General features: G+C 44.1%; 1 protein-coding gene across 1 annotated transcript in view; it reads left to right on the top strand.

Moving 5' to 3' along the window:
• Window positions 1-517: 517 nt before the first annotated feature.
• Window positions 518-27,512, top strand: part of BICD2 (BICD cargo adaptor 2) — a gene marked incomplete at its 3' end in the record, with an annotated part of 98,126 nt that continues 71,131 nt past the window's right edge. The window contains exon 1 of the mRNA XM_080625708.1: window positions 518-849. Coding sequence (XP_080481834.1) covers window positions 610-849 — 240 coding nt within the window. The 5' untranslated portion in view covers window positions 518-609. The remainder of the gene's footprint in view (window positions 850-27,512) is intronic.

Here is a 27,512-nt window from a genome sequence, read left to right as displayed (position 1 = left end):
AGCCGCATCCTGCAAGCAGTCGTCAGCGAGGAGCCCGCGCTGGGGATGTGTGCGTGGGGTACATTTTTTGCTGCACACCCTCCCTTGGGCTGCTTTAGGGTTAATTTTCGACGCCGTGGCTGACGGGTGAGCTCGTTCAGCACGACATTCAGCCATCCCGCCGGGCCTGCTCCGCCCGGTAGAGCTTCCCCGCGCCACTCAGCGGGCACAGCCACCGACGCCCGGCAGGGGACGCTCTCCTCCCCTGCTACCACCACCGCCCGTCGTCGTGCACGCTGGGAGTTGTAGTCCGTGCATGCTGCCGCCCCGCTTAATGCGCCGGCCGCTGGACTACAGCTCCCAGCGTGCTGCGGGGCGCCGGGCCGGCCGTTCCTTTTGAATGATTTCACTGCGGTCGGCGCTTGGGGCGAGCATCGCAGCGGCGGCGCTTGGGGAGCGGCGGCTCAGTGGGCGCTTCGCCCGCGGATGGCAGCCCGAGCGGGCCGCGCCATGGCTGTGCTTGGGCTGCGGTGCTGCTAGGAGCCGCACACGGGCTGCGTGTTCCCCTTCTCGCCCGCCCGCCCGCCCGCCGGCAGAGCCGGCTGGGAGCCGGTGGCTGCCCCTGTCGACATGTCGTTGGCCATGGAGGAAGAAGAATACTCCAAGCTGGTGATGGAATCGGAGCCCGAGTGGCTGCGGAGCGAGATCAAGCGGCTGTTCCAGGAGCTGGGCGAGACCACCCGGGAGAAGATCCAAGCGGCGGAGTACGGGCTGGCCGTACTGGAGGAAAAGCAGCAGCTGAAGCAGCAGTATGAGGAGCTGGAGCTGGAGTACGAGACCATCCGCACCGAGATGGAGCAGCTAAAGGAGGTGAGGCGGCGGCGGGGGACCCGGGGGCAGGTGCCCTGCGAGGCGGGCCCGGCCGCTGCGGGAAAAGGAGGCGAAGGCGGCTGATGGAAGCTGGGAGCGGGGCAGGTCACCGTCAGTGGAGCCCGGAGGGATGGGCTGAGGGGCCCTGGGGCTGTGGTGGGGCACTCGGAGAGTCGGGGCTGTCGGCAGAATCTGGTGGAGGGAGAGCAGGCCTCAGTCTTGATGCCGGCGGCGCGGTCAAACCGTTCTCCAAGATGACAGCTCTTGGAGACAATTGATTTTCAGACTACGAAAGTGGAAAAATAGAGGGGGCGTGTGTGTGTATCTGCCTCTAACCCCCTGTGTTGTGCCGGGGGAATATGCGAGGGAAGCGTGTAAATGCTTTTGTGTCTCTTCCCGTCCCGTCTTGCCTCAGGCTTTGGTGGCAGGTCGGCCTTGGGGCCGCAGCCAGGAGAGCAAGGCTGCTCTCGGCCGCCCCCGGCGAAGCGGTGTAGCTCTTCCCCGGCGGGGGCTGCTGGCACCGGCTGTTCCTCCGAGAGGGCGGGGCCGGGACCGGGAGCCCCTGGAGGGTTTTGTGTGGAGGGAGGAATCCTGCGTTGGTGTCAGTAACTTCCTTACTGCGGACCACCACAAAAATAATCTAGTGGGCTTTAGTCCACAGCTTTCCTCTGCTGGAGTTCCCTGGTGGTGGAGTTTTTTTGTTTGGTGGGTTTTCTGTTTGTTTTGGTTTGGTTGTGGTTTTTTGTTTGTTTGTTTGTTTGTTTTATATATGCATATATGTTTTAAGGAAACTTCAGCTCTAATCTGTGTAGAGGAGTAAGGTTTGCCAGGAGAAATTCTGTTTTCTTAGGTCAACTGGCACAAAAGCTTTTCTCATGCAAGGTGTTCTGCAGGTCTAGAACACTGAACAGTGCTGCCTCAGGAAGAGCCCTTTCAGAGTGGAATGGACTTCGCAGCATTTGTAGACACATGGTTAGCTCTCCTTGTGAGAGCATGGCTGAGCCCTTACCAGTCTGCTACATAGCATGGCCTATGGGAACTTGTTTGCCTGTACCTTGGTTATTTCGGTGATTGTTTCTGTGCAGGCAGATGCTGTACTGCTCTTCAACTGATTTAGGCCTTGCCTTGATTGCAGAAGATGTGATAGAGCCTAAGAGATGAATGTATTTGGATTTACTTGGCTGGTGCAAATTTTATCTAATAGTTCTTTAGTTTAGCTCATTCAGTTGGAAATGGATGTGAAGTAACATCCAAATACACTGTTTCGAAGAGAAAGTTTTAAACTGACTTGTACAAATTCAGCTGAATCTGTGAATGTCTTTGCTTCCTGGGTGTCTTTTGGTCTTGAAAATAAAGCTTTAATCTGCTTTTATTGTGTTACACAGGCATAAGCAAAAGAGGTTAATTTCTTTGAATTATGCGGCTATAAATTTGTAACTAAACATGCAAGCTGAACTGATGTAGCGCTATAACTAAAGCCACATGAAACCAACATGGTTACAGCAGCATATAGTAGCAGAGATGCTATGTAAAAGTCAAGGACAGAGGCAGTCTTGAAAAGAAGACGAGAGCAATAGAATTATGCTAACAGGAAAGAAAAGTTAGTAAGCTCATTTGGTAGGTGGGATGGGAAACATGGCATCAAGAGGTGAACCTCATTCAGCACAGAAAAACGCTTGAAGACAACTTCTTTTTGTTCTTGTAGGGCAGCAACACTTCAGAAGATTGTAAAAGCTATTAAAAAAAAAAGGGGGGGTAAGAAAATGGCAGGATCAGCAATGATTCACTCCTTTTTGCTTTTAATGTTTTGAAAGTTTTGCTTTGTGTGTGCATGTCTTGTTGTAATTAAGTTGAAACCTGGGAGGCAAACAATTCTGGGAACAGCTTGGAGACTCTGCTAGCTAGCCTACACAGAGAAAAAGCATTGCTCCTCTAGTTTTTCTTGGGATGCTGTAGAAGAATCTGGTCTGCATTAGATTTTTTTAAACCTTTAGCAGATGCATGAAGCATGGTTTCAGAGGAGGAGTTTGTCTTCTTTGCTGCTTATGCAACCTCTTGCTTTTCCCAGGCACAGCTAGAGGAGTGTTGCATACAAGACTTGCCACATGTCAAGCTCCAACCTAAAGGGACTCCACCTTGGGTTACCTGAGGTTGTTCTTAGGGAGGCAGGAGATTAATGGTAGCATGTCAGACTAGAACAGGAATGCTTTCCTTCTCTTGCTTCTTAACTGTGACTTCATGCAGGCTTTTAAAATGCAGCAGTTCTAGTCTCTATAGATTTATTCTTTTCTACTGTATCTGGAGCCCTCAGTAGCACAAGGCCATGCTATGCCAAATGTTGTGCAGGCATACAGAGAAGTTTCCTGCACTGCTTGGCTGTTGTAGGTTTGGTTAAACTTTAATTTGTTTAATGTTATAAAGCACCCCATATCATGGTCCTGTTCATACTGTAGGCAAATGGGCTCCCAGTTTAGGAAATTTGTAATATAATTTGTTGAAAGTACAGGCTGTTCTGCTACAGTCATCAGATCTTTCATAGCTTTCTGGTCAGGTTCTCCTGCCTGTCTCCCATCCCTGACTTTGGCAGAATGTCATAGCCTTAACCTCCACAGTTTTATCCCTTTGGTAAGTGCAGATAGCATCCTCAGATCTGTACCCTGTTTTATAAAGATGTCTGTGTATTCCCAGTGTTTGCAATTCAAGTCCTGGTGAAGCTGGGGAGCTGTTCTGTCTTGCACTGAGGGTCCACACCAGCCTCTCTTTAGTCATGGTCCTTGATAAATTGTTGACTCTCCTGAGTTTGTCCCTTTATCTGCTTTGTGTGCTGACTTGATCTCAGATCTTTTATGGAAATTTGTGCTGCATTTCTTCTATTATTTTGATTTGAGAGAGCTAAATTTAAATACAAACAGTTCCCAGGTAAACATATTGGTTATCTTGAGTCCCACCTTTGCTTTTGTAAAAGGGAATTGATTTCAAACTTTTATTAAGCATTATACATGTGTTCCCTAACTCAAAGGAGTAAGATACTGGCTTTCTTGGAGTGAAATCATCACACTGTATGAGTATAATTTTTACTGTTTTTTTCGCTTCTAGGAAATGTAGTAATGAAGAGTTGTTTCCGTAGGCTGTGTTCAACTAGTAAGTCATTTGGGAGCCTTGGTCTGCAGTAGTGCTAATTGTGTAAATTACGGGGCTTCTGACCTGTCTGAGCTGTCGAAGATACGTAGGGCCAGCTCTTTGCGTGCTCCAGCCCACAAAATTGGTTGACTGGGGGTTCTGTTATTTGTGTTCCTGATGATTTGTAGGGCAATGTGGCATAGAAGGTTAACTTGGATAGGGTACTGCTTCACTCAGTACTTTTGAGTTGCTTTTGAGATGTCAGTTAGATTGATAACTATTAGCTCAGTTATGAAACTGGCTGCTGTCCAAAGCTCCTTTCTGATTAGGTAGTTATGTTGCATTGGTGGTTATAGACTTGCATTTAAATCGTTCGGAAAACATGGGTGTTATATTATGAATTACTTAGTTGTGTAATATAACAGTATGCAAATAGGCTGTGGCTGTCCTTAGAGTCTAAAAGCATGTGTCAGTGCATCGCAGTTAATGTGATGTGTATAGTTTATATATGGTTTTTAAGGGGGTAGGGGGAGGCTTATAAGGAGGGCTGTCAATGATCTGTAGGGTGACCTTGTATGTGATTTTTTGGGTTTTTTTTGCCTTTAAGGATTGTGTATTGACTTTATACCATGATTTGAATTCTGTTTAGAGGATTCCTGGTAGACTTGGAAGCTGTCTTTGACAGAAAACATTCAAATAACAACTTCCTGCTTAGTTTCTGATTAAGCCAAAGTGGGGTGTCTTATGCCATGTTCTGGGCCGTAATATTTGTGCTGTTTATTTAAATGTGCTGCTCAGGTGGAGTGTACAGTATCTGTGATCACTGACAGAAGTTTTGATTTGCTTAATTCACTTAACTATGTAACAGTTACTTGGATATGTGATACATCATCCAGATTGGTTTAGTGTTTTCACTGTGCACCTTCAAAAATAGCAGTGATTTTTCCTTACTGCGTTCATCTGATTTCAAAACAATTTTACCACTTGTACTGCTGTATTGCTGTGGTCATCTTGTGTGTAGGAACATAAGGGCAAAGAGGGTAAAAATGGCTGGGCTAGAGTCACATAACAAGCCAGTGGCAGACTGGGATTAAATCCTCTGCTCATAGTTTGGTGCTGGATTAACTGTTTTTCCATTGTGTCATAGTAAATAATGATGTTCAGTAGCTCTGTGGCCTCAGGTACACCTCTGCAGCCTCCTCCTAATAAACATTCAGGTGTGATATTGATTCCTGCTGAAAGGGAAGGACCTTAATGACATTTGAGATTACTCCTAACCTTCCAGTGCTGTTAAGTGCTGTTAAAACAAAAGGAAACGTGTTTGGTGTTGTTTTTTTTGTGGGGTTTTTTTTTTTATTATTATTTTTTTATTATTATTTATTTTTTTGTGGTTTTCTTTTTTTTCCTTTTTTTTTTTTTTGGTATGTGTTTTTTTTTGTTTGGGTTTTTTTTTAATAGAATTTAATTCTGGTTATGCACATGTAAATCTAGAATGAGAAAAGTATAATTACAAATTGATATTGGGGAACTGGTAGGAGTTTTCACATACTAATGGAAAATAGTTATACTTCTGTGAACCTATTTTGTGGATTTAATGGCAATTGTTACTTGGACCCTAGCACCTCCAACACCTCAAATGTAAGAATAGAACAGAATTGCTGTGTCTAGTGCAGAATCAGACTGGAAACTGGTTGAGGTAAGTAAAATACTCCCATGTAAACTAAGCTTCTTATATTTTGGTAGGTCATAGTTGATGTACATTAAGAATAGAGCCACCTGTAATTTAATCTGATGTCTGCAGTGGTAAAGACCCTTAGTACTGTATTTTGGAAAAGCTATTTCTCTCACATATCATTATTTTGGAAAAAAAGAAAATCTGAGAAGTTAAACATTCCAGTTTTTCCTGCTGTACTAGAAATAGTAATCTGTAAGGATTCATGTTGCTAACTTCACTCTCTTTGCCAGTGTTGCTTAAACTGCCTTTCTTAAAAATCTGCATAATTATATTCTTAAAGTGATGATTTCTGATTATGTTCTTGTGAAATTGCTGAATTTTGTTATTGGGCTTTTTCTGATAAAATTCCCTACACCTTAGGTAATATAACAGCCATAGCTATTTGGGTGACTTAAATTATTAAAACCTCCCATGTTTCCAGAGTAGTGGTTTTCTCTAAGCTGCTGTAGTCTCAGTTGAGAGCTGGGTCTTGGTGAAACATCATGTTTTACTTCTATTTTGTGATACTTGTCTGTGCCTCAGCGCAGAATGAGGCTGTCCCTGACCCTCCAGCAAGTATTAGATAATTTGTTTCTAATTTTCTGCATTAGATTAAACCAAAGGTTCAGGAAACAAAAGTTTGGCAGCAGTAGTGCCATTTACTATATAGTGCTGGGTGTTTGCTGTCCTGGTGGAGAGGATAAAGTGAACTGTGCTCTTTTTTTATTGTGGGTTTTTTTTTTTGTTTGTTTGGGTGTTTTGTTTTGTTTTGGTAGCAGATTTCTTCTTGCTTTTGAGTTACATCAGTTCCCAGATCTGGGTTTCAGGTGTGTGCAGGTACAGCATCACAATGAACCTGTTGCAGCAGCAGCAAATAGGTAATGAGAGGAGTATTTCAAGCTAGTCTTGCTGCTGAGCTTGACCATTAAACTGCTACCTGAATAGTCCAAACCCCACAGCCTGTGCAGTGTGCGTGGGTCCATCTCATCGGCTGCTGGGAATTAGCAGTCTTGGGGTGCTGCTGTGGCAGCAGCATTATTGTCAGGCTGGCAGTTATGGTAGTGGTCTCTAGTGGGATGTAGTCTCTCTTGCAAAACTTTTTGTCTTTACCCAGATAAACTGTTCCTGTTAGAGACTTGCATTTGGTATCATTCAGTGCACAGTCCCAGATGGGGACAGCTCAGAGCTGAGGCTCTGCATGTGGGCTGGAGGGCTGCCATGGTGTTCAGAGACAAGGTGACAGGGTCAGCCCCAGGGGACAGGGAGTCTAGGCAGAAGAAACACTGGATTAACTACTTGAGGGATAGAACACCTCTCCTATGAGGAAAGGCTGAGAGACTTGGGGTTGTTCAACCTGGTGAAGACTCTGTGGAGATGTTATTGCAGCCTTTCAGTAATTAAAATGAGAAAGATGGGGAAAGACTTTTTATCAGGGCCTGCTGTGATAGCATGAGAGGTGACTATTTTAAACTAAAATAGATTCAGGCTGGATGTGAGGAAAAAGTTGTTTACAATGAGGATCATAAAATCCTGTCACAGGTTGCCCAGAGAAGTGGAGGATCCATCCCTGGACACATTCAGGGCCAGGCTGGATGTAGTTCTGGGCAACCTGATGTAGTTGAAGCTGTCCCTGCACACTGCAGAGGGGTTGGACTGCATGAGCTTTGAGGGTCCCTTCCACTCTGAGCTGTTCTGTGGTTCTGCACACTGTCAGTCCCTCTCCACAGGTGCCACAGGGTAAGATTATTTCAAAGCGGTATTTCTAAGGGCTTGTGTGAACCTAGAGGGGTTCTGATAAGCACAGCTCTGCAAGTGGCAACTGTGTGTTCGTACATCCCTGGAGTGGAAGTTTGTGCAGCCCTGATGTGCTAGACATGCTGCCTGGAAACTGAAAGTCTCAAACCTACAGTCATCAATGTTTTGTCACATGGTTTTTGTGCAGCTCTGCTGTGGTGATACCCACATTTAAATCACAATTCTTACTTGCCATTTCAACATCTGCTGGAACGCACTTGCTAGTTTCTGGGCTGTTAATGCACAATTTGTACTTTGAATTTAGGACCATTTTTCTTAGAATCTGAAAGAAAATTCTAATTATTTGGAAAATTACCTGGTTTCCCTAGGAGGAGGGCAAGTGGGTGGGAATAGCAGTTTTGGTCTGTGTCCTGTCTGTCACTGTTGAACAGAACTGGTTCTCTAGTTTAGCTCTGGTTCCAAGGCAGAGAACTGTATTGACCTAATGGATGAATAAACTTATTTCTTCTGGCCTGTGTGCTGCCCCAGAATTAATGGATTCACCATTTCCTCTTTTGCTCTACTGTGTGTGAGGTTGTGACTAATCTGTAGGAGTGTGGGGCCATAACATGACTTCCAGAGGGTGGTGCTTCCTCCAGGCGTTAGTTTGCTTGCTTTCTCTTCTTTTGGCAGGCTGCAGAGAATTGTTTGTTCAGTTCTGGTAACCCAGCAACAGAGGAATATAAGTGGGTTGGAAATATGATCTACAAAACCTTAGCAGGGGCAAGTGACATAAATAAACTACAATCCAAACGAATGCAGGATCCTCCATTTTGGTGAATAGCTGAAGTTTTAAGTGTAGTAGCTGCGGAAATGTGACTTTCTTCATATTTTTCACTTCCTCCACCTCCTGTTTTCCTTCCTCTTCTCTCTTCCTGTCACTGCTCTGGCTGAAGTGGAGTCTGCTTCCACAAGCCAACATCTGTCCACTCACCTGCAGACAGGTATCACTTTGGAGTGGGTAGATGGGACCTGTCTGAAGAGTCTGCCAAGAGCTGTGGTCTGTCTTGCCCATAAAACGGGATGGTTTGCCCCTGGGGCTGTAGGGAAGCAGGGATCCACACAGAAAACATCTTAGCTGTGGGATCTGTGTGTGTGGACGTGGGCCTAATTGGGAATGTTTGGCCCAAAAGTGCAGTGTGGGGATGGTCGTGGTTTCTCTGCACTGCTGCGACTGTGTTTGGCACTTGGGCTGGGGAGTGGCTGTGCAGCACTGGGACCCACACAGCTCTCACTAAAACAAATGGTGTGCCTTGTGGTGTACTGCTCTCTACTGCGGCATATGCCACACTGCTTTGTTTCCATAAATCTTTTGTTTTCACCGCTTAATTGCTGCTAACATGCAGCCTGGATATTGGATATAGGCAGTGAAGCAGTATTATGGTAAATTCATTATAATGGACTTCATTAGGAAGACTCTCTGCATGTTCTGTCTGTCACTGTTGAACAGAACTGGTCCTGTAGTTCAGCTCTGCTTCCAAAGCATAGAACTGTATTGATCTAATGGATGAATAAACTTATTTCTTCAGTATTGCTACAAACTAAAAGGACACTTGAACTGCCATCTAACCTGCCAAAATCAAGCAACTTTCACGGCTTCCTGTGCACAGAGATTTTGTTACATCCTATTTTAGTCTCTTTCCATGTTCAGAATCCTTTTGTTTGAAATGATCGATGGATGATGTTTGTTTGGCACTTGTTCTGTTGCATGAACAGGTGACTCTAAAGTCGAAGAAATTTTCTTGCACTCTCTGCATACAAGGCTGGGTATGTTTTCTGGGAGGGATTTGGTTAGGATATCCAGTGTGGCTAAATATTGTGGCACGTATGTAACCCAGCTCAGCCCACTAGTTCTTGCTAGAGCTTGGCAGAAGGTGCACTTCCAATAGCTGTGAATGAAAGCTTTCAACAGTATGATGCTAGGAAGGAAATAGAGAATGCATTTTCGAGCATTTGGTATAGAATTATTTTGTGGTTTTCTCTGATCAGGTAATCATGTTTCACATAAATAATTCCTCTTGAAGTGAGGAACAGGGATTAATCTATTAATTTCCAGCTCAAATTTTCATTTGTCCCTTTCAAATTTTATATAAATGTACATAATTTAACAGCTATAATGTGAGACTTAGCCTATAACAAAAGGCACCATTTTGCCCTTCATCAAATACCTATTCTTTCACACAATTCTTTTTTTTCCTCCTCAAACTTTTGTGGCTTCAATCTCATATGTTTCTCCTTGCAAAATCCAATTTACACGTTTGGCAATGGCTTTTATTCTGTCACTCAGCAGTACTGGGATGTTCCTCATGTTCTGTGCTGGTACGCAGAGGGTTTTAATGAAGATGCTGCATTGTGATGAAACATATAAGAAAATGCAAACCTTTGTGCACCCTCTGAAGTATTTGTGCCCTTAAGAAGCCTTTGTCCTGGCCTTGTTCTCTAGAAAAATACGCAGATTTTCTTTTCTCCCAGTTACAATTGAGTGCTAAGCTTTGTGATCTTAAATAAATCTGACTGCTGTAGCTTTTGTCGGCCAGCTTTCTGGTCTTTCATAACAATACAGATGGTTGTTTTTAAATTTGAATGGCTGGTTGGTTTTTGAGATGAATTAGATCCTGTCACGTAAAAATCTGTCTTCTGTGTACATAAGAAGTAAGCCTAATTTGAAAGTGAGATCTTTAGCATACTGTAGAGCTACAGAAAATCTGCATTTAAATAGTGTAAATAAGTTAACTTCAAGTGCATGAAAACCAGAACATTTTGTTAAGCTGGAAAATCCCCTTACCATGGCAGGTTTATTAGGCCTTGTTTGTGTGTTTGTGGAGGTTTTTTTTCCCTGATGGCAAGGAGAAGATTGCAATTTCAGGTATTACACTGGGCTTATTTTTAGTCTTGTTTTGCAGTTTCTTTACTTGTCTATCTTTAATAAGAATTTTACTTTAAATCCAAACTTCTATAATTTTCGTGGCATTGGTTTTGGCAAAAGTTTCTGATTTTTCTCAGTCTGCTTGTGTTAGGATATAATGGTCTTTTCCTGCAGGTATTTTTGTGATCAAAACAGTTTCAGGTGGGCAGGAAGGCACTTACCTCTCTCATGTCAACTGCAGAGGTTACTGAGAGCTGACAAGGTCAAAGTAGTTACTTTCCCTCATTTCTAAGATTCCTCCAGCAGCTGACAATTCAGTTGTGATGAGATCCTCTGAGACTTCAGTGGGAACAGAGACCAGCCTCCTATCACTTTGTTGCATATGCGAGTTATGACAAGCTTGCCAGAAAAACCAATTGAAGTGAGAGGAACTTAGGAAAACAGTAAATCCTCTTTTCTTCTGTGTGCTGGGCTCACACAGGATGTGGGTGACATATCTGCCCTTGTGCAGCAGACCTGTTCAGAGGAGACAAATGTGAGCAAGCTGCCCCTCTAGCCTCAAATACAGCTTTTCATAGACAAAATCTTGGCTTTGTGCACTGCCTTTTTGTTGGCAGTGTTGCCAATCTTGAATGCCAAAAATTGAGCCTTTAAAAAAAAAAATAAATCATGCCTACAGTTTTTTGAAGTAAGGCCGGAGGAAGGAGGAATTGAGAATTGGGTGACTTTGTGCACCCACAGAGGCTAGAAAGCACTTGAACTGCCCCTGTGTTTCCCCTCCTCCTCCCCTGAAGAGGACTGCAGTAGTTGTATTTTAAATGCCAAATCATTTAAGATCTCTGATACTCATGCATGTATGTATGTGCACATCTGAGATGTTAACTCGGTGTCTGACCTTGTACAGATGTTTGTACTCCTGAACCCCAATATAAACAAATGCATGCATAAAACCATGCCTAGAACTCTGTAGCTGCTGTGAATTTAACGTGGGTTAAGGCTTGTGTGTTCAAAGAACCTTAGTTGCAACTTTTCTAAAAACAGCACAAAAATGTATTCTGTTATGCTCTAATTACTTACAAATGGGAGATTCAGGGTCCGTCTGCATTCCCATTAAAACCTAAAGATCGGGACTGCTTCCCCAAGAGGAAAATGACGTACTAGCATTGCTTTGGAGAGCAGGCGCTGCAGCGGGGAAGTTCAGTGAGACACCCTCATAAATACTTGGATTTAGTTCTGCAGTTGCAAGCACCAGATTTTTGTCTTGTTTTTCTCCCTCCTTTATTTTAAATGGGTTAGGAATGTTTTATGGGCAGGAAATGGGAATGGCTGTTTTGTGAGCACAGCTGTTTTAAATAAACTAGTGGAAGAAACCCTCCCCTTTTGGAAACAGCCAAAACTCTCTTGGAATTAGAATAGCTATTTTCTTTTTGAAACATCAGATTTAGCTTTTAAACAGTCCTCTTGTATCCTTGGTTTAAAGCATCACAAGTTTCCTTACTGAGGCTACTAAGGATGTTTCCCTCATTAAAATTTGTGATAAAGTAAATTGAAGGAAAGGGATTTTAGATTTTACTCTTTACTACTGAAGTTTAATCTTAATTTAACATTCATTCCTTCTTTAATTCTGATTTTTTAATCTTGTTACCCTTGTTGAGAAAGGAGCTACATCCTGAAATTCCAGAAATCTGTTTTCAAGTAAAACTTAATGTACTTAAACAATTATTGGTAAAATTACCTTATATACAGCCCATGAGATTAGCACTTTCCCTCTGATACGCGATACAGTACAGGCAATTAAACACTGAATGGACGGACTTGGCTAATTTAATGTGACCTTGGTGAACTGCATTGAGAAATCTCTTTGAACATATCAAACCTAATTGTGAACACAAATTTCCCCATGACACACAGCTAACACAGTGCAGGTTTCTATATTACATTGGAAGTTAATGAAGCATAGATGTGTATCGAGTATCTTGCAGCAGGAGGCAGCTACTTCTATTTTTATTCCTTACTTTCTGTGTATACACATGCATGTCTGGCAATTTCCAGCATTATGAGAAGACTGAAAGAGCTGTTCTTTTTCTGCATACAATAGCTAAATATAAGAACAAAATATCTTCAACCTGCAGCTCTTTGTAAGAATGTATTTTGAAAAATGCTTATGATCATTCACTTTTTTATATATATATATATATATATATATACTGAAAGGGTGTGTAAATCATTGTCTTAAGTAGATCTTGCCAGCTGCCAGTTGTGTTGGGAAAGGGGTAAGGAGCTCAAGTGTGGTATGAGCTAGGACTGAGCTTGCAACTTTCAGTCTTTGTTTACATGCCTTAGGCCTGTCCATGCACAGCGTTCCACAGAAATCTTCCTAGAGCTGTGGTGGTGGAGAATGTTGCAGCTTTGTCCCATACCTTGCATTCCCCCCCACACCCATGTGCGCTGTGTTTGCTTTCCAAATAAACTTTCCTGGAGAGTTTCATTGGATCTATGAAAGGATTTTTTGAAGGCATCTTTACCAATAGTGAGTTGTGAAGTTGTAGAGGTGCCTCTCCCATTTTCTGGCTCCTAGAAGCATTCCATGGATGGAGGTTTGTCCCTTTTGTTCAGATCCCTTCTGATGACAGTTGCTGAGCTCAGTCTCCTAATTCATTATGCATCAGTTTGGAATTAAAGTTTCTTCAGAAAGATAAAAAATCCTGTTGTCTTTTCCATTTTAGGTTCTTTTCTCAAAAGAACTGTTTCTCACACCCTCCTGCCTGTCTTGTGCATTTGGGAGTCACAGTCTTGATGGACTTGAAAGGGAGTCTGAGGCTGGGGGTAATGTGAACTGAGCAGGCTGGACAACTGGGAGGGTGGTAAGCGGGTCTGACCTTCCCACAGGAACCAGGAGAAACTGCAGTTGCTGGGTTCAATAGACCACAACAAGCTCCAGCCTCCTGCCTGTCTTGGGGCTGTATGTTTCTTGGTAGATCCACAGGGCTTTGGTTTTGCTGTGTCTCTGTTGCTGATTGTGAAATCACTGCAGTTGGATAGCAGAGCACTTTACATAACCTTTATAAAATTTCTCCTTTTTCTGTTCAGGAAGGATTTCTACCAAAAGGTTGTCAAAAGTGGAGTCTCAGATAACGGAAAAAATAACTAGTTTTATTTGAAATTTAACATCAGTAATCTGTTAGAAGCCTGTAATTTTTCTTAAAAAACTATCAGTTACTATATGTAACTGTTGCTTTCAGTTGTGCATGTATGTCACATTTTGTCTTGCATGGTTTATATATATAGGTAAACATTACATGGTGATTTCTATATTCACTATGTAATATTCTAGCAATGGCAGGTGTACAAGTATTTGCACCATTGGCTTAAAAAGAAAATGGTAAGTCTTGGCCTTTGACTGAAGCATAGTTAGCAGGAAAGGAATGTTGTTTTGCCTTGGGACAAGTAAAGTCCAGACAAGCTGTCTCCCTCCCTTGTGACAATCCAAATACCAGCCAACTTCAAATGAAAGTTTATCTTTGCAAGACTGATAAGTTTGTCAGTGGTGGAGAGCTGATGGTGATCTTACAGAAGATTTGCATGTTAATAGCTTGCTGCTCATGTGTCTTTTCTTGATCAAGTGGTGGTTTATCTGGGGTGAGCATGCTGGGTGCTGTGATGATGGGCACAGCAAGAGAGAATAGTGCACTGGCAAGCTGCCGCACACAATAGCCTGTAGCTGACTTAAAAACTGCATTGAGAGACTGTACTTTCTGCATGAGAACAAGTGAGATTTGCCTTGCAATAGTTTCAGGCTGGGATGGATGGAAAGGGCTCAGGACATGCTGATTAGGAATTGTAGGAATGTGTGAGTGAGCACTAGATTCTTCCAGCTCTTGAGTGCAGTTTGATGGTTCGAACATAACATCTGCTGGCTTCCACCTTCAGCTACGTCAACGGCTTCACTGCAGCCACATTTGACTGAGAAACAATAGGCAAAATATAAGGCAGCTATTTTTGTAAGTTTCTTTTTTTAGAATTACAGAATCCCAGAATGGTTTGTATTGGAAGGGACCTTAAAGCTCATCCAGTTCCAACCCCTTGCCGCAGGCAGGGACACCTTCCCCTAAAGCAGGTTGCTCCAAGCCCCTGTGTCCAACCTGGCCTTGAACACTGCCAGGGATGAGGCAGCCACAGCTTCTCTGGGCACCCTGTGCCAGCGCCTCAGCACCCTCACAGGGAAGAGCTTCTGCCTAAGAGCTCATCTCAGTCTCCCCTCTGGCAGGTTAAAGCCATTCCCCTTGTCCAAAGCCCCTCTCCAGGTTTTCTGTAGCCCCTTTAGGCACTGGAGCTGTGCTAAAGTCTCTCCTTCAGGAGCCTTCTCTTCTCCAGGCTGACCCAGCCCAGCTCTCTCAGCCTGGCTGCAGAGCAGAGCTGCTCCAGCCCTTGCAGCATCTCCATGGCCTCCTCTGGCCTCGCTCCAACAGCTCCACGTCCCTCTTGTGCTGTTGCCCCAGAGCTGGATCAGGACTGCAGGGGGGGTCTCCCCAGAGCACAGCAGAGGGGCAGGATCCCCTCCCTGAGCTGCTGCTCAGGCTCTGGGAGCGTGGCCCAGTACACGGGGGGCGGTTCTGGGCTGAAGTGCACACTGAAGCTGGGTCATGGGGAGCTTCTTGTCACCTGCATACCCAAGTCCTTATTTGGGGGTAACTAGTATGTTTTTTCTGCATGAGTGCAGCCTGTGATCTCTACAGTGAGTCCAATTTAGGAAGCTGTTTAAAGGTAAGCGGAAGCCAAATTATCCAAAATAATCCCTGGGAAATGAGGCAGCTTGCTCTTAACTGGCTCAATTAGAGCAGTGTTTGGGGAGTAGTGATGTTTTAAAACATTCTGCCCCTCCCCCACTGGTTACAGTGAAGTCTTGTTCAAAAATCTTTCAGTAATCATAGACATTAAGAGCATGTTTGAGTCACTTGGAACAAATCCAGATGTGGAGTTTTTTAGCTCCTGCCTCTAGTGTATTTGTGTTGCTTCAGAATAGTCCATAAAAACCAGAGAGTGAACCATAGCACGTACATAAGTAACCACGAGCACAGTGTGCCATGTTAACTTATTTTCTCATTTTCTATTCTTTGCTGATAGGTTATGGGGCCTCCATTTTTGGAGGAATTCAAACCCCAACTGGACAGTGTCCTGAACAACCTGCTGTAGGCGACTGTGCTTTAAGCAGGGAAGTTGGAGTAGGTGATCATCAGAGGTCCCTTTCAGTCTCAGCTGGAAGCAGATGCTATCTGCTGCTTACATGTGTGCTTTATAATATGCCATGTAGTTTGGGATACAGTTAGGGGTACAGTTTGAACTCAGTTTTATGATTCCCCTCTTCCAGCTATGTTTAGGCAGTGAATTCTTGCTGAAAGACTGAGTAGCTGAATCTAGATTTTAGCAAGAGGAACATGTGAGATACGTTAGCTGTTTGACTGGATTTCGGGAGCTCTGAAGGAATACTGACTGCTGTAGCACTTGCAGCGTTACTTGTGAAGAATGCTGAGATGGATTGTCTTCTGTCAGCATAGGCCTTTTGCAGGCTTTATAGTTTTATGCCCACACTTAGGTTTTTGCAGTGATCCTACTAAACACTCTTATGTTCAGGAGTTTTGAAGCCCTCCTGTCACCCCTCCGTGTATTCTACATCAGTCTACCCCTATCCTTATGAACTGCTATTTAACTCCTAGAATGGTGTGCATGAATTATGGTCACCTTTAACTTCTCTAGGGTTCTGGGACGGGAAAAATCCTGTATTTCAGAATTAGGTTTGACATTATTGAGCCATTATACTTTTCCTCCTCTTGGATCCCCAGTGGAGGTAAGTGCCGTGGTGCTTTGGAGGGATACTGTACTTAGGACTGTCCATGGCCAGTAGAATGAGGCTTGATGTATCTATCTTAGCCTGTTTTTAGCTCCTCTTTTCTGAATTTTGGGAGGTTTTTAGGAAGACGAGAGAGCTTCCAAGTGTGTAGGGTTAGTGTCAGGGCTGCTGGCACAGTGGACCTGAACACCATCTAGCCTGTAAATTTGAAGGAAAACTTTCCCATCAAAACGTTCTGTATTTCAGCCTCTCATGCATATGTGGATGGCCGCACGCAAAGAGTTGTGGTCAATGGCTCGATCTCCAGCTGGAAACCGGTAACGAGTGGTGTCCCTCAGGGATCGGTGTTGGGACTGGTCTTGTTCAACATCTTTGTCGGTGACATGGACAGTGGGATTGAGTGCGCCCTCAGCAAGTTTGCCGATGACACCAAGCTGTGTGGTTCGGTTGATGCGCCGGAGGGAAGGGATGCCATCCAGAGGGAGCTCGACACGCTTGTGAGGTGGGCTGATGCCAACCTGATGAAGTTTAACCATGCCAAGTGCAAGGTCCTACACCTGGGTCGGAGCAATCCCAGGCACAGCTACAGGTTGGGCAGAGAAGAGATTCAGAGCAGCCCTGCAGAGAAGGACTTGGGGGTGTTGGTTGATGAGAAAATGAACATGAGCTGCTTCAGTGTGTGCTCGCAGCCCAGAAAGCAACCGTATCCTGGGCTGCATCAAAGGGAGCGTGACCAGAAAGTTGAAGAAGGTGATCCTGCCCCTTTACTCTGCTCTCGTGAGACCTCACTTGGAGCATTGTGTGCGGTTCTGGTGTCCTCAACATAAAAAGGACATGGAACTGTTGGAACAAGTCCAGAGGAGGGCCACAAGGATGATCAAGGGACTGGAGCACCTTCCGCATGGAAACAGGCTGAGAAAGTTGGGGCTGTTCAGCCTGGAGAAGAGAAAGCTGCATGGATACCTCGGAGCAGCCTTCCAGTATCTGAAGGGGGCCTACAAGGATGCTGGGGAGGGGCTATTCATCAGGGACTGTAGTGACAGGACGAGGGGTAATGGGTTCAAACTTGAAGAGGGGAAGTTTAGATTGGATCTAAGGAAGAAATTCTTTACTGAGAGGGTGGTGAGGCACTGGAATGGGTTGCCCAGGGAGGTTGTGAATGCTCCATCCTTGGCGGTGTTCAAGGCCAGGTTGGATGAGGCCTTGGGTGGCATGGTTTAGTGTGGGGTGTCCCTGCCCATGGCAGGGGTGTTGGAACTGGATGATCTCAAGGTCCTTTCCAACCCTAACTATTCTATGATTCTATGTCTAGGGCAGTGGGAGCATAGCTTTCACAGCAGTTTTGTGTTAAGACAAGTTTCATCCAAGGACTTACTTACAAATCAGCTTGTTTTTACCCTGTCTGTGGAAGAAAACAAAGAAGAGAAATGTCTCAGTGGATTCCTTGCTGCCTACTCATTGAATTTGGAAACAGGTAGAAGCCAAACAACAGGAGTGCAGTAAGAAATATGTTGACAGGGAGCTGCTGGTACCTGCAGGTACACCTGCATAAAACAGAAGCTGTGTGGATTTACATTAGCTACTGTAATGGTTTGTAGCTGGTTGTTCTAATCTAGCCTGTGTAGGCAGGCACTTTAAAATATAAATGAGCGCTTGGGACTGAAGCAAATGGACCCTTTTAATGTGACACAAAGCCTGTTAACATCAAAATTGGTCTGATGTTCCTGTGACGTCCCCATTGTTAGGGTTTGTGGGGAACATAGTAAGGCATTCATTCCTTTCATGCTCCTCAGCCTGTGACTGCAGCTGGGAACCTCTCTTGGAATTTGGCTTATCTGGGGCTGGTGAAGCCCCTGCAAGGCATCTGTTCACTTCTAAGGTCTTGGCTCTGACAATTGTGAGAACTGGTCTGAAAGAGTATTTATGGACCCCTTGGTTTACCAGGCTTCTACTTGATCAGTGTGGGGTTTGTTGTCTCACAACAGTCACAGTATCACAGTATCACAGTATGTTAGAGATTGGAAGGGACCTCAAAAGATCATCTAGTCCAATCCCCCTGCCAGAGCAGGAACACCTAGATAAGGTTACACAGGAATGTGTCCAGGCGGGTTTTGAATGTCTCCAGAGAAGGAGACTCCACAACCCCCCTGGGCAGCCTGTTCCAGTGTTCCGTCACCCTCACTGAGAAGAAGTTTCTTCTCAAGTTTAAGTGGAACCTCTTGTGTTCCAGTTTATACCCATTACCCCTTGTCCTATCATTGTTTGCCACTGAGAAGAGCCTGGCTCCATCCTCATGACACTCCCCCTTTATATATTTATATACACTAATAAGGTCCCCCCGCAGTCTCCTCTTCTCCAAACTATAGAGACCCAGCTCCCTCAGCCTTTCCTCATAAGGGAGATGCTCCACTCCCTTAATCATCTTTGTCGCCCTGCGCTGGACTCTCTCCAGCAGGTCCCTGTCCTTCTTGAACTGAGGGGCCCAGAACTGGACACAATATTCCAGATGCGGTCTCACCAGGGCAGAGTAGAGGGGAAGGAGGACCTCTCTCGACCTACTGACCACCCCCCTTCTAATACACCCCAGGATGCCATTGGCCTTCTTGGCCACAAGGGCACAGTGTTGGCTCATTGTCATCCTGCCATCTACTAGGACCCCCAGGTCCCTCTCCCCTACACTACTCTCTAACAGGTCGTTCCCCAACCTATACTGGAACCTGGGGTTGTTCCTGCCCAGATGCAGGACTCTGCACTTTCCCTTGTTATATTTCATCAAGTTTCTCCCTGCCCAACTCTCCAGCCTGTCCAGGTCTCGCTGGATGGCAGCACAGCCTTCTGGCGTGTCAGCCACTCCTCCCAGCTTAGTGTCATCAGCAAACTTGCTGACAGTACACTCAATTCCCTCATCTAAATCATTGATGAATATATTAAATAATACTGGTCCCAGTACTGACCCTTGAGGCACTCCACTAGATACAGGCCTCCAACTAGACTCCGCCCCATAGACTACAACTCTCTGGCTTCTCTCCTTCAGCCAGTTTGCAGTCCACCTCACTACCTGATCATCCAGGCCACACTTCCTCAATTTAGCTATGAGGATGCTGTGGGAGACTGTGTCAAATGCTTTGCAGAAGTCAAGGTAGACCACATCCACCGCTCTGCCATCATCCATCCACAATGTTATTTCCTCATAAAAGGCTAGGAGGTTGGTCAAGCATGACTTCCCCTTGGTAAAGCCATGTTGACTGCCCCTCATAACCCTCTTATCCTTGACATGCCTTAAGATGGCATCAAGGATAAGGTGTTCCATCACTTTTCCAGGGATGGAGGTGAGGCTGACCGGTCTATAGTTACCCGGGTCCTCCTTCTTGCCCTTTTTGAAGACTGGAGTGACATTTGCTTTCCTCCAGTCCTCAGGCACCTCTCCCGTTTCCCAAGACTTGGTAAAGATGATGGAGAGTGGCCTAGCAATGACTTCCGCCAGTTCCCTCAGCACCCGCGGGTGCATCCCATCTGGACCCATGGATTTATGGATGTCCAGATTGCTCAACTGGTCCCTAACCCATTCCTCATGGACTAAGGCAAACTGCTCCAGTGACCTGACTTCATCTGAGGTCTCAGGAGTACAGTGCTCTTCAGGACTGCCTCCGGCAGAGTAGACTGAGACAAAGGCGGCATTCAATAACTCTGCCATCTCAGTATCTTCTGTCACCAGGGCACCCATCCCATTCACCAGTGGGCCAACCTTGCCTCTGGTGTTAGTTTTATCAGCTATGTATTTGAAAAAGCTCTTTCTGTTGTCCTTGACCCCTCTGGCCAGATTTAATTCTAAGGAGGCCTTAGCCATCCTAGCTGCCTTCCTACATCCTCTAGCAGCAGCCTTATATTCCTCCCAAGTGGACAGCCCCTCCTTCCATGACCTATAAACTCTGCTCTTCCACTTGAGCATACCCAGCAGTTCCTTATTCAGCCACGCAGGTCTCCTGGCCCTCTTCCTTGTCCTGTACTTTGTCCTGTCCTGTACTTACTGTAGGCCTGAAATAGCATTAAAGTTAACACTGATTTTTATGTGTGCTTCACAAGGAGTGTATTTTCTCATCTTATTATCATTGTTCTCTGTGGCAGGGTCATCTCCATAGAAAGTGATTAATTTGAAAATATTTCTCTTGTCCTGGGCTCCCCTTTTACTGCCTGTGTTTGTCATGTGTTAGCTTTGTCTTACTGCACATAGTATTAGGCTTTGTATGAAGAATGTGGCCTTAATCTTCAGCGGGCTCTGCTGCACAAGGGAATGGAGCCTCCACAAGATGTGCAGTTTATGCAGATCTGAGTTTTGTTCCATTGCCTCTTGGTTTAATGAGGCTCTGAAGCTAGGTTTTACTTGTAAAAGATTGCCAGAGCTAACAAGAACAGCCCAGCACTTGGTTTCTTCGTGCATGTGAATGCTCTACATTGCACAGGCTTGGATTTTTAACCTTCCTCTTGTGTTTTAAGATCCGTGTTAATGCTGCCTTTGGTACCGGTGTTGCTGCAGAGCCTAGTTACAGTGTTTTCCGATTGGACTTAATGATCTAGTGTCTTGAAATTTCAGGACTGTACATAATGTTTGTATTTCTATTTCTCTTTCTTGGAGTGCAGAAAACTGCTGTAATAGTGGAAAAAGTTATGTTTCAGGAATTTGAATAACATCTACGAGGACAGATGAGTTCCTTTTACTCTATTTCTTCAGTTTTTCTTTAACTTTGAGGCCTTTGTATGCCTGAAAACAGTGTCTATTTATGATGCAGCGGACCACCTTGCCCAAATTCCAGCTCTGGATATAAAATGAGCTCTTGGAGAGACAGGGAATTCTTCCTTGTGGTCTTAAAAAATAAAACTGATCTGCTTCAGTATGTCACCAAGTGCAAGATGGGGATCTCTGCTTCTCCCTGTTTTGTGTTGGCATCATAGTCTGGTAGAGGTTAGTCCATAGATGTACCCTATGTTTCTTTGAGAATGAACAGCAAGAGCAGCAGTGGCAGTGAATGTAATGTTATCCAGGGAAATGGTGGGATGGGTGCTTGCTGTTTAGTGTGCCTTTAAGAGCAGTGTGTTTGATTCTGAAAGGCTGGAGAATGTAGCCTTAAAACTTCCTTCAGTCCTGACTTCACTCTTTACTACAGTCTCTTGCTTACTTTTCTAAATCTGAGAAAATGTACTTTTCATGAATTATCTCCCTGTGACCAAAGTAGGGCAAATGTGAATGGAGATGTGCTACAGCAACTCATGAAGCTAAACACAGAGGTGTAGCTTAAGGCCCTCCATGGCACTGTAAACATCTTGGCACATCTGCTGTGTCCCTGCTGTGTGGCTGCATTAAATATATATTGCATATTTGGGGTCTGGTTTCCTTCCAGGCCCATCCTCTGTCTACATATAATGCATGTCTCTTAGCACATTACATCTTAAATGTAGTTTGATGCTTTCAGTTAGCAGTAACTTCAACATCCATACAGTTGCTCCCTAGCATGCAGAATTGCTTTGCACTTGGTTCTAGGGAGAGTAGCAGAGCAACTTCTATCAGCATGCCAAGAACATGGTTTATTGAGTCAGATGATATTACATGAGCACTCTGAATATGTAACTGCAAAAATGTATCCCTCATAAAAAAAACCCAAAACCAAGCAAGTCCAAATCCCTCTACTGTTTGATCCTCTGAAGTGTCTTGAAGTAATTTTTGAGCATCATGCCAGGCTACTGGTGTTGAAGGGAACTAGGGAAGAATTGGCAAATGATGCAATTATTCAAGTCAGGTATTGTTCTCAAATAACTAACAATGTTTCAAACTAGCATGTGCTTACATACTGAACCTGCATTTTGGTTATCCACTTTCTTTACTTGAGCTTCTGCCACAGCTTGGAGGGGACTTGCATGTGTGAACACTAGTCAAAAAGAGCAGTTCTTACACTCTGGTAAGTTTAAAGTAGCACTGTTCCTTGTCCCAACTCGGATGATTTCCCTGTCCTGTATGAAGGTTTAGACTGAAATGTCTTGAATGGACTTGTGTCTCTGACAGTTGTTGTTTAGCTAGATTTGGTGAACGTGGGATGTTTTTAACAACTCTTGCACAGCTTTGTTGGAGATGCTGCTTTTTGCATTTTACCTTGGGAGGCTAGAAGGGGAGACAAACTGTAGCCTTAGGCTAAGAAGTTGGAACCAGTTACTGCACAAAGGGGATGAGGACTATTGGCTGCCCATTCATATCTGAAGGGCAGCGTGGTCAAGCAGCTACCTACAGACTTGCATCTCTTCTTCCCACTCCTAATTCCCCTGCTGTTGGTTTTGTTCCTTTTCCTCAGTTTCCTGCTGAACTCTGTTGCAGTCTCTGCAGTGCAGGTTCCCTTGATCTGCCAGCTGTTGTTCTTACCCTGTGCCACTGTCTTGGCTGTCTTCTCTTAACATTTTCCCACAGACAGGTGTTCTTTGCCTTATCCATTGATGCTAGTGGTTCTCATGGCTCCTTATCAGTCTTTTCCTGACGGTTTTATTTTCCAGTTCCCAGCCTGCTTGCTGCAGAACCTTTCGCCCCTCCCTGGTTTCAGGATGTTCACATGGCTCAGCCAGATGGGCATCATCTTTCAGGCCTGAGGTCATCAGAAATGCCAGGGAATGCCAAGTTGAGTAGGAAGTGGAGGGGGAGGAGGTTTAACCTTGGCTTAAGGCTGTGTCTGTGGATGGAAATTACTATTTTACATGGAACTTTCAAAAATAAAGCTGAGTTGAGTAAAACTGTGCAGTAGGCTCCGGGATGTCCTATGCCAGCCTAAACTGGCATTATTCCACTTTGAGCACAGATGTAAGACAGGCATCACTGCAACAAAATCTGTTTGAACAAGAATTAAATTTTCCTGGAAGGATATTAGAATTGCTGCAAATTAGATGACATGTAATGGGCTCCTGAGTGGCTTCAAGCTACTGGCTCTTGATAGGGTTCCGTCCACCCTGCACCTGAGGCACACAATGCATGTCCTCCAGCTGCCTGAACACACAGCGCAATGCCTCTTGCCCCATCACCCGGGAATAGCTGGGGAGGTGCCTCTGCTGACCTGGCCCAGCTGACACTGAAATGGAAGATACCAGCATCTCCCCTGTACCTGCACCAGCTGGGGCCCTGACCTGAGGCCCTGTGCGTTATTTACATCTCTGCCTGTCGAAAGGTTGCAGCTCTTCCCTGTGTGTTGTGGCAGTGTCTCTCTGCCCTTCAGCACTGCTGGCTCCTCAGGCTCTTCCTGATTTGCACGCCAGTGGGGGCCCAGGGGTTTGTGTCCCCACCGGCTGGTTTGCGCAGACAGGGCTGCCTGGTTGGAAGCTTTGCAGGAGGAAGGCTTTTCACTGCTGCCTGTGTCTGCCAACTTCTGTTGCAATTAAAGGGTAATCTTTTCTAAATGGTGCTAAATTAAGGCTAAATCCCTCCCTCATGCCACATAAGAGGATGAATCTCCGGTTTTCTAAAAACAGCTTATTGTTTGGGCCACTGTCCAACCGACCTGGACAACAATGGCCTGAGCAATTTCTCTGTTGAGAGGAATCAAACTTTTTGTTCAGCCTCTCTGTGTAGACCCTACTCAAAGATCTCCTATGGGGGATACGGAGAAGCAGAGGAGTTATTTACCACTTTCTTGTATTGTATTAGGTTTGAAACTTGTGAGGAGGTTTTGTTTGCTGAAGTGCTCATCCAGGCTGCCGTGGCAGCAGGGAGAGGACTTTCCCTGTGACTGTGTGCTGGGTCTGTGCTGTCAGCTCCAGCTCATCAGCTGCTGGCTGTGCATGGTACGAGCTTTACATTGAAGGAAGAGAGTCCTGGCAGCATGGGTTGGTTTGTTTTAATCAAGGCAACTGTGTACATGAAACTTTGGCTTAAATTATTGTTGTTTGACACAAGGTTATGGCTACAACATAAATTGATGAGGAGGGGGGTTAACTTTTGACCTCTCTTTTGAGATTGGTGGTTTGGATTAATACACATGGTACGCAACAAATTTCACCTTTGGGGAAAGGCAGGGACTGCCTTCTGATCTCTTGTTAACACTAGGCATTTATGCCTCCTCCTAGGCGGACTACTGTGTCCATAGGGCCAGCTGCAATCAAAAGTTTTATTTGCTTGCAAATATGTGGAGGTGTTTTTAAAAAGGTTCTTAAATAAGGAAATGAAGTTGAGTAGGAGGCGGGGGGGCAGAATGGGAGAGCAAATTGATGCACAATTGATCAGTGAACATGCTATTGTAAAACGTGTCCAGAAGTTTGCTTTTATTACATGTTTTAACACACATTCCTTGAATGGGGGTGGGTGGAATCCTATAGTATTATAGAGTATTATGATATAAAATCCTCTGTTGTTATACAGGATTTTATTTTGCTTTCTGTTCGCTTATGACCAGATGCATACATTTGTAACATCCCTATAAAGATCAGGCCTGGTTTTAGCTTTCTTGGTGTGATACCAGGCTCCAGGAAGAGATGAATCCTATAATAGTCTGGTCTCACTAAAGTGTCAGAGTTGCTGATTCTTGCCAGGGTGCTGACAGGTGGCTTCAGATGCACAACCACCTTAGGCAGGTGACCGTAGCTGAACTTTTACAGAGATGTTTGGGATATAATTAATGACAATGAAACCTGCATTATGCTCTTACTAAATGTGAGGTCAGAACTTGAGTCAAGATGTGTTTACTTGTTTAAAGATGTTTTATCAATGAGCAGCTACCATCTGTAGCAAGTATTATGAAAGGAGGCAGCACCACGTGAAGGGGTTTGCCTGGAGATATGTAAAATCTCTAACAGGCATTCCCTGTCTTGGAAAACAGCAACGTAAGCAAAACTGAAGAGCTGGATGAACAGCTGTGCCGACGGAAAGTGGCCTTTGAATTAGTCCTTGCAGCAGCTAAAAAGTAAAGTTTCCTCACATATCTAAAATCCAATTTTTTAAGTTGTTAATGACATTTATTTCTTTTAGTGGATATGGAAGTTGATGAGACCAGGGCTGAGGAATGTAAACATCCTTCTCTGCTTCCTGCTGCTCTGCTGCAGGCTTCTACCCTGCTGAAATCAGGAGCATGATGAACTTATGAGCAGAAGACAATAAAATTAGATTCATTCATTCATTCAAAAGAAAAATACTTCCTTTTTATTTTTAAACAACATTTGCCACCACTTCATTAGCATTGCTTAAAAAGAGTTAGTCTGAACTTAGCCCTTATATCTTTTTATTTTGTTTCTGTGTATGCAGTTCTGTCTTGTGTTGTTTAACAAGCAATTGGGGATCTGTGGGCAGGATTTTATGTTTATCATCCTGTCTGTGTTTGATGTCTGCCATGCTAACAACTGGATTCTCACCTTTACACAAGGGGTGTACAGTTATACCAGATCTGCATATATAGCACTTCAGTTACCCATGGAGCAAGGCAGCAAAACTGAGATTTTTATCTCCAGAAATTAAGGAGAATATTTAATTATTTTTAAATCTGTTTGGAAGGAGAGAAAATCGGTTCACTAGGTATACATATGAGGTCTCAGTCTTCTTAGTTGGAAATAAATTCTTTAATGAAATACAAGATGTATTTATGGTTTGACTTGGCTATGAACAGATGTATTACGCCAGCTATTTTAGGAGCTCTAACTGTGATCTGCTTTCAAAGACTCCAGAAGTCACAGACTTAATTTATTGCCTTTTATTTCTGAATGTCTGGGGCTTTGGAATAAAGTAACAATGTAGATTATTCAGTTTTCTTGTCTTTGATAATCTTGAACAGATTTCTAAAGTTTGATCTATTCCTTTCCTTTGTAATGTTTCTTGCAGTTTCTCACTGTGTATAAATCCATCATGGTGTTTGAACATCTTAATTGGTCTTCACTGGATCCTTGTAGCTGTAGTGTAATTTCAGGTTTCAGACCTTGAATTTGGACTTGCAAGACCGATGCTTTCAGGACAATCTTCTGGAACTTGTAATGATCTATTTTTGTTCATTTCTAACTGTAGGTAAGCTGCTCCTTGCATGTTTATTAAATGTTTGCTAAGCAATTCTCTGAAGAGTTTGGTAATACCATCATTTCTGTGTTTGAACCTGCAAGCTTTGAGGCATCTTTTAACGTTAAAAATTTTTTAAATTTTTTCTTTCCTTTTTTTTTTTTTTTTAATAATGGTTTTCTGTTGAGGTGCAGACAATAATTTAGAAATGTGCGTGAGTCTTCGTAGTCTTTTAATAAAAAAAAACAACCCAAAAAAACCCCTTTGGCATCACTAAGAATAATCAGGCCTTGTTCTGTTATCATTCAGTCCTTTATTTTAAATAAATCACTCTGATCTCTTTTCAGTAGCCTGTGATTGTGTACAACTAATCTGTAGTTTGAAGCCAGCCTTTTCTTGTCTCTTTCTTGTTGCTTGTTTGCTGCTGCCTTGCTGGCAAGGACAGGCTCCTGACTGCTGGGTTGTGTTGTTTTATTTTCTGAAGACCCATTTTGAGTTTTAGTGTGGGGTTATTTTTATTTATTTATTTATTTTTTTTTTTTAAATGACAGTTCCTCTGAAACTTTTTTAAGGCAGGACTAGACCACGTTCACACATCATCTTTGGCTTTCTCAGATTACATCTAATTTAGAGAATTTTGATTTTTTTAGTTCTTCCCTGTGAGGGTGCTGAGGCGCTGGCACAGGGTGCCCAGAGAAGCTGTGGCTGCCCCATCCCTGGCAGTGTTCAAGGCCAGGTTGGACACAGGGGCTTGGAGCAACCTGCTCTAGTGGAAGGTGTCCCTGCCCGTGGCAGGGATTGGAACTGAGTGAGATTTAAGATCCCTTCCAACACAAACCAGTCTAGGATTCTATAATTCTGAGTTTATCCTGCTTTCAGACAATGGGCATTGCTGTGGTAAAGTATCTAGACAGGAGTCTTCTGTTGCACTTCACAGCTGTCTTGCAAGTGATGAGACTTACTTTCTGTCTTCCTGTGGGCAAAGGTTAGATCTGTCCTGGTGGAACTGAGAACCTTCTGTATGAAAAAACATGTATTTTACACTGGTTGTTTTGAAAATCTTGAAATATGTAACAGGCTTTCAATTTTCTTAGAGCTGTAATTGCTCTCAGGTAGACCATGCCTCACTTGTTATAAAAGTACTATAGCACTTGGTCCTTTTCCTGATTTTCCATAATCTGTTTGAACCTGACTAATTCTGGGCATCCACAGATGTGGTTGTGAACATATAAGTCCTTGTCTGTGCCTGTCCTTAAATCACATTATTCTAGTTAGCTACTCAGCAGTGAGGATGAAAGTAGTGTTATTTTGCCAGGAGTGG

The sequence above is a fragment of the Psittacula echo genome (genome assembly GCF_963264785.1).
Source record: "Psittacula echo genome assembly, chromosome: 9".
Lineage (NCBI taxonomy): Eukaryota > Metazoa > Chordata > Aves > Psittaciformes > Psittacidae > Psittacula > Psittacula echo.
This window is presented reverse-complemented; position numbering and strand designations above follow the sequence as displayed.